General features: G+C 36.4%; 1 protein-coding gene and 1 non-coding gene across 2 annotated transcripts in view; both read right to left on the bottom strand.

Annotated features, from left to right (window-relative positions):
- Window positions 1-2,112: 2,112 nt before the first annotated feature.
- Window positions 2,113-15,446, bottom strand: part of LOC136858248 (rho guanine nucleotide exchange factor 10-like protein) — a 409,267-nt gene continuing 395,933 nt past the window's right edge. The window contains exon 14 of the mRNA XM_067137648.2: window positions 2,113-9,218. Within this exon, the coding sequence (XP_066993749.2) occupies window positions 7,866-9,218 (1,353 nt within the window). The 3' untranslated portion in view covers window positions 2,113-7,865. The remainder of the gene's footprint in view (window positions 9,219-15,446) is intronic.
- Window positions 14,379-14,481, bottom strand: LOC136859305 (U6 spliceosomal RNA). The gene has a single exon (XR_010858951.2). It is a non-coding gene; the product is annotated as a U6 spliceosomal RNA (small nuclear RNA).

The following is a 15,446-nucleotide window of genomic DNA, read 5'->3' as shown; positions in this document are numbered from 1 at the left end:
ATTTCTTGAAGTTATTACATGTTATAAACTTCATATCGGTCCGTGGTGGAAGTTTAGTATGTAAAAAACTCAACTAACAAGTTAAAAAATTCCATCTATCCACCACTTCAATAATCTTTGATTATTCTTACATTAACCCTTTACTGCATACTGTTGCCCTCAGGCAACATACAACTTTACACCTGTATAAATGGATACAGATTGTGGACAGAGGTAGTTTTCCGGCACACCTTTAACTGTACAGTCATTTAAAGACACATACCAGTGATGCCTTGTTTTTTTTTTTTTTTTTACATAACATAAGACAAAACAGCCCTACAACCAAAGGTACTCCTTCCACCCCGTCAGCATCCACGCGTACCAACCACCGTTTACTTTACATGGGCCCTCCCCATCACATTACCACAGGCTTCAGGAGAACCTCTGGCTCAACCTCAAAGACATTACCGACCTACGGTCGTGCAAGTATACTTGCGCCCTGCAATACGTACCCATGTTCGGTCTTTGAATGTTAAAAGCTTAGCGTGAAATCGTGAAAAATCGTATATATACCCCGTTATGGCAATCCACATCACTTACGAGTGTTAAGCTATTAGCCCCAGTTAAGAATTGCTGGTAAATCTAAAACACTGAACGTAAGTTGAACATTGAAGCTTGAAATTTTCTTCACCAAACGAAAACGAAAAATAATTCATGCAGTAAAGGGTTAAAAGAACATTAATCTATTTAAAAATGAAACACTTTTTAAAAACATCTTCAGCTGTGTTAATACTTCAAGATTAAAATACACACAAAGTACAGGTTTCATAGATACACACAATTAACAACACATTGTTAAGAACATCTTGTCCAAATCGTGGAAAAGGATTAAAAAACCGAGTCTTGGAGCATGTAACATATCTTGTTCGTAAAGGCACGTTACATGTGAAATCCACTTGATCTTATGTCTTAAAATTTATCTTAATAATCTTCTGAAGAATGAAGAATTACAACTATATACAATTATTCAGGAAAAGAGCAATCAGTAGGTTACTTGCTGCGAGTAGAAAGGGAAAATTTTTAATTCGTACAAAATGAATTAAAAGAGCAACTCCACGTGCAGTTGTTGTATCAAAATCTGGGAAAAGAAAGAATCTGAAAGAATCTAAGAATCTGAAAACAGCAAGTTGAACCAATTGTAAATAAAGAAATATAGAACCGTTAGTAAACATAGAATTGTTAGTACAGAAGATACAGAAAGAAAGCAAGACTGAGATGGTTCGGACATGTAAAAAGAATTGGAAAGGAATGGGTAGCAAGAAGGGAGGTTAAGGGAAAGGGGGACCAGTTGGGAGACCAAGATGGTGGATGGATCAGATTTGGAAGAACATTAGAGAAGCTGGACTGGATGTGGCGGAAGTACTGGAGCAGGAAAAGTGGAAAGACAGAAAGGAGTGGAGGAGGCTTGTTAATCGCACCCAGACAACTGGAGTGGGACATTGATGATGATGATGATGATGATGATGATGATGATGATGAGAAATTTTTGCTTTCCACTCACAGCAAGTGACCCACTGAACGTTCTTTTCCTGAAATGTATATAGTTGTAATTCTTCATTCTTCAGAAGGTTATTAAGATAATTTTTAAAAAGGAAGATAGTGGATTTAACATGTAACATGCCTTTACGAACAAGATATTTCACATGCTCCAAGACTCGTAGTTTTTTAAGCCTTTTCCACAATGGTGTTATTAATGATGTGTGGTTAATCGTGTGTATCTATGAAACCTGTACTTTGTGTGTATTTTAATCTTGAAGTATGAACAAGGCTGAAGATGTTTTCAAATAGATTAATATTCTTTTAGTGTAAGAATAATCAAAGGATTATTAAAAGTGGTGGAAAAGTGGAATTTTTTAACTTGTTCTCAAAATAAACTTTGAAAGTGAAGGAATAGACTTTATATTAAAAACTTCATCACATAATGCTTCCAGCTCTTCTCCCCTCGGATGGTACAGTTCAACTGTAGAGCATCATTTCTTTCTACAACATTGTAATTCCAAAGGGAATGTTTTCTCCTTTCTGAGTGTACTGTACTTCTTTAATGCACTATTTATACAACCAAAAAGAAGACAATTAAGGGAAAAATACAGAGAAAATATCTTTATTCATTTCTTTCTCATAGAGATTATTAACAAGGATAGACTGTATTTTAATGAGATTGTGATCTTCGAAAAGTTACACAGTAATGCAGATCATAGAATTCTGTACAATAATATTATCAAGCAACAAGGCATTGTTTCCTCCTAAATGGGACTGAACAGTAGATGTGAAAATATATAGCTGAAAATGGATTTTTATTTTATTTTTATAGGAAAAATGCCTGATATAAAAATGAAGAGTGATGCCATGAAGTTTACTTTGTATCACCACAGAATGGAACCAACCTTGAATATCAAGGAAGATTAATCACTGGACCTCAAGGGTAAGCAAATGTATGGCACAAAATGTTGCAGTTCACCCAGATACACAATAATTTATTCTAACTTTCTGTTCCTACAATGATATTTAAGACTTTTAACTTCAGGAAAAGCAACTGAAAATTCACTTGTCATCCGATTTAAATACAGAGCATAGCCATATAAACGAAAGCTTTCTGTAAGCAATGTCTAAAATGCTTCATCAAAATTACATTAAATATTGTAATTCTTTACTATGAAGTTTATAATAACAGGATGTAATTGATATGTCAAATGTTCAGTTAAAAGAAATGTTTTTCTTCCATTCCAGGAAACTGTTGGGAATAATACAATACTGTGTTTTCTACACTACAAATATAATATATATATATATACTTCACTGAAGTAAGAACAACTCTCAAAAAAAATTCCACCCAGGAATTGTACAACAATTTTAACTACTCCAGATCAAAAACTCAAGCAGAGTAGCTTAACAGAAACATTGCTCATTTCAAGATTATATAAAAAAAATTAAAAATTATTTTACAGTACAGTGGGGTTATTTCCAAACTGTAATGCTATCACACATCACCCAGTGGGAAAGCCTGAATCATCCTACATAATAAACCTGCTTAAGCTCAACTGCTAAAGCATATTTCAGACCTACCTTCCATTTACCCCAATAAAATGCTCCTTGGTAAGATGATAATGATGATGATTTTTATTATTACTATTATTATTATTACTGGTTTAACATCCCACTAACTACTTTTACAGTTTTTGTAGACTCTGAGGTGCCAGAATTTCGTCCTGCAGGATTTTTTAACGTGCCAGTAAATCTACCGACACGAGGCTGACGTATTTTAGTACTTTCAAATTCCACCTGACTGAGTCAGGATCAAACCCACCAACTTGAGCTGAGAATGCCAGTGCTCTATCACCTCAGCTAACCAGTTCAGCTCTTTGGTAATAATAAAACATTTCTCATTAGTTTCTTCCTTATCATTAATCCTGTCTTCAGATATACAAAAACATTTTTGTTTTCTCTTTCCATGACATACTGCATATTAATCCCAACCAATTTATTTATTTATTTATTTATTTATTTATTTATTTATTTATTTATTTATTTATGCATATTTAAAAAAAAATATTTTACAGAAATTTCAATTGAAGGTTTTGAACAAGGTGTTTTATTAGAGACAGTCTTCTTACTTCTACAACTGCTTTTACATACTCACTGTTATAATTGAATACCTCCCCAGAATAATGTTGTTTTTCCAATTTTGAGTTGCAGGCGCAAAAAAAAAAAAAAAAAACATTGCATATCCCATCCTTGTTAGCACTATGGTGGCAGAATACATAAATACTAAATACAGTAGAAGACCATTATAGCGAGAATTCATAATGGCGAAAAATTTACTCGCAATAGTGGATTTTCGTAAAAGTTGCAAGGAATTAAAAAATACATTAAAATCGGTATGAAACACAATCAGTTTGTTCAAAACTTACGTTTTCACAAATGATTTGCATACTGAGGCTTACTCCTTAATTAATTTTCTAATTCCGATACTATGTGAACGCAAATGTTCAATTTCATTGTTAAAAACTGTAATTAATACTGTAGCATTACTCCAGAGGCTTCTGTGGCAAAGTTGCAGTTTTCTTACTCCCTTATTTAACCGTTTATGTACTATGAAAACATATTCCAAGCCCTGGTATACATTTACTTGGCAATGATCTTTCTGAAATGTAACCAGACGCAAGAATATATAAAGTAACCTGTGATATCAGCGATGCACCCTGCCATATCTTGAGAAGTATTAGGCTACATTCTTATTCAATTTCAGTACCTATGATCATCATCATCATCAACTTTTCCCCTTATCCAGCTCCTGCCGGGTTGGGGTATTTAAGGCACTTCTCCATCTTCCTCTTTCCTTCCACCATTCCTCTTCCACGATCTTGTCCCAGTCTAAATTTCGTCTTCTTATGCCACTCTTCACTAATTCAATTCACCTTGTTCTAGGTCTTCCTCTAGCTCTCTTGCCCTCGCACTTCACCTCCAACATCTGTCTTGGAATTTTATTCTCCTCCATCTTCTTTACATGTCCAAACCACATTTGTTTATTCTTTTCAACTCTTTCACTTACCTTTCCTATCCCAACTTCCTTTCTAACATCTTCATTTCTCACTCTGTCTTTCCTTGTCTTTCCTATCATACTTCTTATGATAGATACTGAATGGTACGGTACTAAGAAATTCAGTACCTGTGATAGTATTAAAATCAAGCGATCGTTTACTTCAGCCTTTATCTCTAACAAATTAACAACTGCTTTCAGCCACATTATTTATGTACTTATTACGAAACTCCAAACGAAGTACATGTATAAACATTGCATATCCATGTACGTTATGATTATGCAATATGAAAAAAGAAAATTTTTAATGTAATTTACGTAAAAATAAAGTGTTTGAAATGTTATATTAGTTAATACAGAATATTGATATTTTGGACATACGAATTCGGTACAGTTAAGTCAAATGTAGAGAGATTGGAACACATAATAGGATGAACATAAATCTATCTAGCATTCGTCTTATCTTTCCTGAGTCAAGGCTGAAGATCTGGCTAGATGGCCCCTTAGAGAGTATTGCTGTTTACCCTCCTAATGAAAGTGGAAAGCAGAAACAAGTTTGTCTGGAGCTGAGAAGAGATGGATGTAGAAGAACTGGATTTGATCAGGAGAGAGCCTATCTATTTGAAGACAGCGGTGCATGAAGATGTGGAGATTGGCTTCATCTTTTTGTTTTTTCATGTTTGTCTTTGTTTCCTCTTTCTATTCCTCTCTAATTCCCACAATGACCAGCCATTATGTTCAATTATGTTTATCCTATTATGTGTTTTTTTCCTTTTTTTTTTTTTTCTTTCACATTTTCACTCGCCAGTTAGTAATTCCCTTCCAAGAGCTACAGTATTAATATTCTAATAAAGGTGAAACGTTGGAGTTGGATATGCAACATTCTTATCATTTTGAAGTGTATTATTGATATATTCTAATTTATGAAATGACATTCTGACTTACCATATTACTAAAACGGCATTTATTAAACCACCTAAAAATATTTTTGAGGGTAAAAACTAAATTATGTTATTTATACTGTCTCCTGTAAAGTTGACCATAAGGATTATGCAACAATATCCTGGGAAGGTATTCAATTCTCTGTTGTTTGAGTCGATCAAGCAAACAAATTCAGGTATTTAGTGCAATAAAGACTAAATACACCATTGCATTGTCCAGTTATTTTGCACAATGGCTGAAGCATTCTGACTAACCAATCAAGTACTCTGCAAGTTAAGCTTGCATACCTTAGTTAACTTTAAAAGAGAAATGGTCAGGCCTACGCACTGAGTAACTTGTATTAGCAGCAACACAATGTAAATAATCATACAAATATTATACAAATAGTAAACATATTAAGAACAATTACCAGATCCATTAAACTCCAATTAACTCAGAAATGAGAATAGACATTTCATTATAACTTTTTCAACATGTCATTGACAAACACAAAAAAATTCTCCCCTAACAGTGATAAATTTTAGAGAATTTCTTTCAAATATGTTTTCCATATATATGACCAACTTGCTATAGGGCAAAACTTCAAGCTGAAAGCATTCTGAACTCCAAGAACAGTTCACAAATTTTATATCAATATTATATTCCTTGCTGTTTAATTCTGCACCCTACAACTTTTTTATATTCCAAAGTTAAGAAGTCTGTTTTTGATTTAACTGAAGTATTATGTTATATTTTAAACTTTCAATCAATGACAAAGAAATTACATTGGGGTAGCAATAAAAATAACATTATTCAACAGCATGTGACTAACAGTAGCCTACACTCCAAAGGACTCAAAAATAAAGTGACCAAGATACTATGGTTTATGGGTGGTACAGGTATTCATATATTAGGAACAGCACCATAAAGTTCAGCAGAAGAGAGATCAAAAGCTAAGAGCAAATTTTTCACCGTCCAGACCATGTTCTCAGGAGTGAATATATATATATATTTTTAATATGCTTCTAAAACCATGGGGGGGATGACATAAGAAGGAAACCGCAAAATTACCAAGATGAGGAGATACAACAAAGGGAAATACCTCATGTCAAAAGACAAAGAAAAAAAAAAAAAAAACGATTTGAATGCCATAGTTTCAAAACTTACAGCAAGTTCTCTTCTAACATGAAGGCAAATCTACTGAGTCTTAAACCTAACAAAAATTTAGACCCTGTATTCTCAAGAGTAAATCGTTCTCAATAACATTTATGCGAAATTGAACCCAGTCTCTTTCATACCGTACAGTACTTAAAAGGGAGGGGGGAAAAAATGTTGCCGTTGCTCCTGCGAAAACCGCTATATGATAATTTTTTTTTTTTAGAAATACTGACCTGCAGCACATATATTATGAAGTGCGAGAATTCTCTGACAATATTCGCACAATATTGAACCTTAGATGACAGGACCTTACTGACCAAAGTTCTAAGCTAAAATATTTCACACAGCCGTTTTTGCAGGCACAACAACAAAATATTCCAAGGTAAAGAGTAAGTGAGTTAAAAGTGAAAGCAAGGCTCCACTGAGCTTGACCTAAATTTTGAAGTTTAGTACTGCTTTGCAAGTACTACAGTATCTCTAAAGAAGCTCCTGTGTATACGAAGGGAGTTTCCTCAAACAGTGAAACTGGTTGTACACTGAAACCAGTGACAATAAATGATAATGGAATATTAGTAAAATTGGTTTGATGGACAAGCATGGTAACACAGATATAATTAAGGATATATACATTCTCAAGAAAATATTAACTTGGCATTGAGAATTTCTACTTACTTTCTCTCTAACTGAAAATGACTCGGTTCAAGATACATAAAAATATGTACTTCATCTTGGTAATTTGCAGCTATCTTTCAATTCATTTCACTTGAACAACATTTCACTGAGTATGCAGGCCATCTGGCCTATCACCTAGTGCAAATCATGGTACCTTTTAGTAATCATATTTACTAATTTAAAGAATTTAGACAGGACAAAATTATAAAACACAGAAAACATCAGGAAATCAACAATACTTGGAATATTCTCATTTTCTAACTAATATTTGGAACGCCATTTCCATGGCAACATAAAAATCAATGTGGGGAACTAAATGAAATATGACTGTATAAAGTGATTGACATATGGCTAGAAAAGAATTTATATATTTCATAGCTACAGCATGCAAATTAAATATACACTAAAAATAACTTGCTAACTCAATAACAAGGATATAATACAGAAAAGTAATTCTCAGACTGCTCCTTCCAACTTCTGCTCACAGATTGACTACAATAATACTAAGGTACATATTAGCTTTGTGCATTAGCCAGTATCACAATTTCATTTCCCAGATCACAATATGAGCATCATTACTGTTTGGTTCTAAGCCACTCACATAATTCTTCCCCTTGTTATCTGAAGAACAACAAGCTTGGCGCCAGTTAACATAACCCCTTCCGCCCATCAGAGTGATGACTGTCCTTCGAGAACTGTCAGCAGGAGAGGGTGTCACTCTAGTAGTTGGTTTCTCAATTGGAGGCGCAGAAGACAATACAGGTGTTTCTGGTTGAATGTTAATTGTGACATCTGCTACACCATTAGTTGCTGGTCCTGATGAACTGACATTGCTTCCGTGCCTCGAGACACTTCTGCATCCATTTCGCAGAGAGAGCGTTTCTTCAGATCCAGACGATGTGTAAAGTGATGAAGAACGGGAGTCCACAGACCAGTTTGATAGATCCAACGATCTAGGTCGACTAACTTTTAATTTTAGCCGACGATCTAACGTGCTAACCTTACCGGGAATGGCAGCTAATTCGGGATCACTTCGACGTAACGACTCGTATATAGGATCTGCACCTCCACTTAGAGCACCATCTTCACCCTCATAATCCTTTACATACATCAGCTCTCCATACAGTCCATAGACATCACAGGTATCTCCTGAACCTTGTGAAGATGTGGTAGAAGTCGAAAGGAAACCTCCCCCACAACCTAAACCCCTTGGTAATGTCTTTGAAGCCCGTCGTGACATGAAATCAACATCCTTGGTCTTGCGACGTCGTAAAACAACAGGACTGCTAGTCAACTGGTGTTTTATTTTAGCAGCCACACTATTAGACACAGACCCGTCAGACAAGGTTTTCTCCACTTTTGCTTTCACAATCTCCTCCCCTGCAGTCTCAGGACTTGGAGATGGTTCCACTACCTTAATGACTTCCTTCACTTCACTATCTTCCAAAGTCTTTGGTACATGATGGCTCACTCCTGCACTCCTTGGTTGTAAAGCTAAGAGAAAAGAAATAGGACCAAAATGTGCATGATATGATAGATTCACACGCCCACTAATGATAGGTACACCTTCCAGTCTAGGTAACGGAATTGTCAAACTTATACCAACGTTAGTCCCTACCCACAGCAAACCTTTACATGCCATAAGTGCTGTCACAGTAACAACTGTCCTATTATTGTTGATACAATCCCTGTTGCTGCAGTTATTTGTACTATTGGTATTGGTGACACGAATCACATTAGAAGCAATATTAATGTCTTGAAGGTGTTTAAATGTCTCTGTATGGTACAAACAGATGGTGCTTGAGTTCTTCAGAGAGATCCACAATCCAATCCCAGAGTGTGCCATTAAGTTCACATTACCCAGATGTTCATGCTGTACACTGAAGCTTTTCTGTAAGAGAAGAAAACAGAAGAAGGGATGAACTGAAATCAAATATTTATTAATCTTGGGCATGTACAAACTATCACATAATAAAATATTCGTTAATAAAAGTATGGTGTAAAAAGTAAATTGCTTAAGAACAATGGAAATTTCAACAAACTAAATGTTCAGTTAAAATAAGAAGGTTCATGCTGACATGGAAAGAGTCACAAAATGTACACGGAACAATATCAGTTATATTTTTCTTCATTTTTTTTACTGAATTTTGTCACATTTAAAAGCTGCATTTCTAGAATATCTCCTAGTGTCAACTGAAAGATATTTTTTCAGTGAATGACCAACATTAAACTATAGCTGTATGAAAAAGAAGGGATAAAATGATCTGTTGTATGACCTGATATTTTACTAGTAATCTGAAGGAGAGAAATTTGAAGTGATATTTAATGAGTAAAGGACAGGAAAAGGCTAGCGTACTTGAAAGTATAGCTATGAAATGCAATCCCTTTAAAGTTGTTAGCTGCAAGAGTAATGGAAGGCATGATCACATGTACTACCATTATTCTCTTGGGTTCCCCCTTTGCCTCCACGACCATTGTCACCATTGCAGTTCTCCAGTTCCCTAATCAGCAGGAATGATGACTCGAGGTCAACCATCCTGTCCAGCAATGTTAGTACAATAGATGAGGTGGGGTAAAAATAAAATGTCTAAGAAAGAGATTACATATATTTTCCAAGAAATCACTAATGGTATTTCTACATTTCTGAGAAGTTCAGAACTACTTCAGGTTGGCCTATTTGATGGTGCAAATATCACTATTAATTTATTCCCATCTTTCTAACCAAGATGAAGAGAAACCATGAAAGTTAGTGTCGCCTCCAGGCTAACGAATTCAAGGAACATGGTTTCATTGCAAGTGGTTCAAGTTATTATTGGCTGCAATGTTTAAACATTGTAATACGAGAGTCAAGTGAAAAAAAAAAAAAAAGCGCAATTCATGTGGAAAAGCACATTCAAAATAAAGGGCATTTGCATTCTGTTCAGCTAACGAGCGCAAAGAGTTCTGCTCCAGAAAGGCAGTGCAATGTTGAAGAAAGTCTTCAAGCACAGAAAAAAGTGAAAGTAGAAAAATCCGAGTTCATAATGGACACAACGAAAATGTTTCTGAAGTTAATAAAGGCCACTTTAAAATTAATTCAAAGAAAATGCAGGAGGGAAATAGTAAAACAATTAATTACTATTTTAAGGAATAATATTCTCCCAGAAAAAGTGGGATATCCTGCAGTGGGATGAGGTAGAATATGTAGCAAAATCTACCGTGACAACCAGGACCAATATTATTGGAGATCATGCAGACAAGCTGGTCAAATTATTTTGTGATGAAATAACAGATTTTAATGGCAACTGTGTATTTGCAGTCCTTATTGGAACTACAGAGGGGAAATCAGTTAACTTTATCTTGGTCCATGCTCATTTCTACCTAGAACCACCAAATGCCAACACAAGTCACGCGGTAGTAAAAAAATGATTTAAATATTACTTATTAAAAAATGTAAAAGCACTCTGTACCAACAGTGCCGCCCATATACATATTGAAATGTGTTAAAACTCAAGTACTAATATATCACTTCATTGGTTTCACATGTTGGTGTTATAAATTTAATCTCCTAGGAAAAATATGACAGAATATATTTTATCCAGTATTATTATATTATATCCAATCACATAATTTGATTACAAAACCTATATTAGAATTACATACACCACATTACACACATACATTTATTGAATATCCTAATAGTTTGAATCCTATTTTACACGAGTAATTAGGGTTATAGTACATTCATGCATACATTCATTATCATTATAGACTGTTATGCTTTTCAGCGTTCAGTCTGCAAGCCTCTGTGGATTTACTAAACGTCGCCACAATCCTCGATTTGCAACTAGTGTTGTGGCCTCATTTAGTTCTATACCTCTTATCTTTAAATCGTTAGAAACCGAGTCTAACCATCATCGCCTTGGTCTACCTCTACTTCTCTTACCCTCCATAGCAGAGTCCATTATTCTCCTAGGTAACCTATCCTCCTCCATTCGCCGCACATTACCACACCACCGAAGCCGGTTTATGCGTACAGCTTCATCCATAGAGTTCGTTCCTAAATTAGCCTTTACCTCCTCATTCCGAGTACCCTCCTGCCATTGTTCCCACCAGTTCGTACCAGCAATCATTCTTGCTACTTTCATGTCTGTTACTTCTAACTTATGAATAAGATACCCTGAGTCCACCCAGCTTTCACTCCTGTAAAGCAAAGTTGGTCTGAAAACAGACCGATGTAAAGATAGCTTCGTCTGGGTGCTCACTTCCTTCTTACAGAATACTGTTGATCGCAACTGTGAGCTCACTGCATTAGCTTTACTACACCTTGATTCAATCTCACTTACTATATTACCATCCTGGAAGAACACACAACCTAAATACTTGAAATTATCGACCTGTTCTTTGTATCACCAGTCTGACATTCAATTCTGTTGAATTTCTTACCTACTGACATCAATTTAGTCTTCGAGAGGCTAATTTTCATACATACTCATTGCACTTATTTTCAAGTTCCAAGATATTAGACTTCAGGCTTTCGGCACAATCTGCCATTATGACCAAGTCGTCAGCATAGGCCAGACTGCTTACTACATTTCCACCTACCTGAATCCCTCCCTGCCATTTTATACCTTTCTGCAGATGACCAATATAAACTACAAACAGCAAAGGTGAAAAATTACAGCCTTGTCTAACCCCTGTAAGTACCCTGAACCAAGAACTCATTCTACCATCAATTCTCACTGAAGCCCAATTGTCAACATAAATGCCTTTGATTGATTTTAATAATCTACCTTTAATTCCATGGTCCCCCAGTGTAGCAAACATTTTTTCCCTTAGTACCCTGTCATATGCTTTCTCTAGATCTACGAAACATAAACACAACTACCTATTCCTCTCATAGCATTTTTCAATTACCTGGCGCATACTGAAAATCTGATCCTGACAGCCTCTCTGTGGTCTGAAACCACACTGGTTTCCATCCAACTTCCTTTCAACGACTGAATGCACCCTCCCTTCCAAGATGCCAGTGAATACTTTGCCTGGTATACTAATCAATGAGATACCTCGATAGTTATTGCAATCCTTCCTGTTCCCTTGCATATACATAGGTGCAATTACTGCTTTTGCCCAATCTGAAGGTACTTTACCAACACTCCATGCTAATTTTACTACTGTATGAAGCCATTTCATCCCTGCCTTCCCACTATACTTCACCATTTCAGGTCTAATTTCATCTATTCCTGCTGCTTTATGACAATGGAGTTTATTTACCATCCTTTCCACTTCCTCAAGCGTAATTTCACCAACATCATTTTCCTCCTCCCCATGAGCTTGGCTGTTCACACCACCACCAGGATGATTTCCTTTTACATTGAGAAGATGTTCAAAATATTCCCTCCACCTCTCCAGTGTTTCCCTGGGATCTATTATGATTTCACCTGAATTACTCGAAACACTGTTCATTTCCTTTTTCCCTCCCTTCCTAAGATTCTTTATTACTGTCCAGAAAGGTTTCCCTGCTGCTTGACCTAGCCTTTCCAGGTTGTTGCCAAAATCTTCCCATGACTTCTTTTTGGATTCAACAACTATTTGTTTCGCTCTGTTTCTTTCATCTACATACAAATCCCTGTCTGCCTTGGCCCTTGTTTGGAGCCATTTCTGATAAGCCTTCTTTTTACGTTTACAAGCTGCTCTCACTTCATCTTTCCACCAAGCTGTTCGCCTTCTCCCATCTTTACACACAGTTGTTCCTAGGCATTCCCTTGCTGTTTCTACTACAGCATCCCTGTATGCCACCCATTCACTTTCTATATCCTGAACCTGCTTACTATCTACTGTTCGAAACTTCTCACTAATCATATCCATGTACTTCTGTCTAATTTCCTCGTCCTGGAGATTTTCTACCTTTATTAGTTTGCAGACAGATTTCACTTTCTCTACCCTAGGCCTAGAGATAATTAGTTCACTACAGATCAGATAGTGGTCTGTATCATCGAAAAATCCCCGGAAAACTTGTACATTACTAACAGATTTTCTGAATTTGAAGTCTGTTAAGATATAGTCTATTATAGATCTGGTACCCCTAGCCTCCCATGTGTAGCAGTGAATAGCCTTATGCTTGAAGAATGTATTCATAACAGCTAAACCCATACTAGCACAGAAGTCCAGCAAATGCTTCCCATTCCCATTAGCTTCCATATCTTCCCCACATTTACCAATCACCCTTTTGTATCCTTCAGTTCTGTTTCCAACTCTCGCATTGAAATCACCCATTAGCACTATTCTATCCTTGCTGTTGACCCTGACCATGATGTCACTCAATGCTTCATAAAACTTGTCAACTTCATCCTCATCTGCACCCTCACATGGTGAATACACGGACACAATTCTAGTCCTAATTCCTCCAACTGACAAATCTAACCACATCATTCGCTCATTTACATGCCTAACAGAAACTATGTTGCGTGCAATGGTATTCCTGATAAAGAGCCCTACCCCAGACTCTGCCCTTCCCTTTCTAACACCCGTCAAGTACTACACTTTATAATCTCCTATCTCTTCCTCGGTATCTCCCCTTACCCGAATATCACTTACTCCTAGCACATCCAGATGCATCCTCTTTGCTGATGCAGCCAGTTCTACTTTCTTTCTTCCATAAGCCCCATTAATATTGATAGCTCCCCATCAAATTCCACTTCGTTCGCCAAGTTGTTTCCCAGGAGTCCCTCGCCTGTCAAATGGGAGTGGGACTCCGTTACTCCCATAGGTCCGAGGCTTGCTTAAAATGTTCTGAGCTCGGTAAATTCATGAAGCAGATGCTACCCTACTTGCACATAGTCCAACTGAGGAACTCTCCTCTAACGGGTTATGGACCACCAGTGGATTGTATAGTCCTAGCCGCCTGAGCACAAGGAGGGCCAGGACTCGGAATATATCCGAGATGCCCACTCCCATTCCATAGCAACTGGTATCCCGACTCTCAGGACCACTTACTAGGCCACTCAGCCGTTGCCCATGGTTCACGAACTAGAACGTGACTACAGTAACCCACATACATGAACCATTTTTAAAAAATGTGGAACGCTTCACGATTTTGCGTGTCATCCTTGTACAGGGGCCATGCTAATCTTCTCTGTGTCATTCCGATTTTAGTATATGTATAGATAAGAAATGTGTTTTTCCACCATTCAATACACAATTTATTTTAATAGATTAAGCTAGTACCGGTTTCGGCTCTTTAACGGCCATCATCAGCTAGTACATGTTTTTGTTACAGCCATTAGACAATACACAAGTTGTTATATTAGGCATCCGGATGTCTAATGGGGGATGGAATAATAGCATATAATTAAAATATCAGTGGTCAAGTTAAAAAGTTATAAATAGAACATGAGTATGTAAAACATATTAAAAACACACAGGTTACAATATATAACATTTAAAAAGTTTCAACACATTAAAATTGTATGTATAGGTAGACACTTGTTAAAATTTTCAATTTATGTTATATGGATTCCATTCTTCTGTCCTCTGTGCAGATCCTTCTAAGTAATGTTGATTTTAGTTGCGTAGGGTAATCTTCGAGGACATTTTGAAACTAGTGTACGTCTTATTGATGTGGGCCTTTGTCATGATGAAATTTCGTTATGTTATATATCCCAACTTGTGATATACTATGGCAAGTTTCAATACAGTAAACAGCAGGTCTCGAGCATGTATTTAGAAGTAGTCGGTGGTAACACTTCTCTCGTCTATGTTTGTTCTTGTAGTCTGTAAAGATAAAGTGATATAAGTATGCCGGTAGTGTGTGCATGAAGGAATGCCTAGTGTGTGTATGGAAAGAGTACTTACTATAGTTGTTGTGGAAGTCTTGTGCTGATGTGTTTGAAGGCCTGTTGTGTTCTACTGCGAGTGAGTCTGGGGCTCATATTAGCTGTGGAGGGGAATGTAGGTGGAGGGGAAGAAGGAGTGGCCGTTGGAGAAGTAGGGGCGGGGTCAGGCTTGTGATTCGTTGGTTTGTTAGAGCGTGTGTTTACTATTTTGAGATAATCATTCTTTAATATCGGAATGGCTTTGTCAAAAATAATGCTGGTTTTTTCATTAATATCATTAATGTTATGATTGGGGTTGGCGTATT

The sequence above is a fragment of the Anabrus simplex genome, chromosome 1, assembly GCF_040414725.1.
Source record: "Anabrus simplex isolate iqAnaSimp1 chromosome 1, ASM4041472v1, whole genome shotgun sequence".
Lineage (NCBI taxonomy): Eukaryota > Metazoa > Arthropoda > Insecta > Orthoptera > Tettigoniidae > Anabrus > Anabrus simplex.
This window is presented reverse-complemented; position numbering and strand designations above follow the sequence as displayed.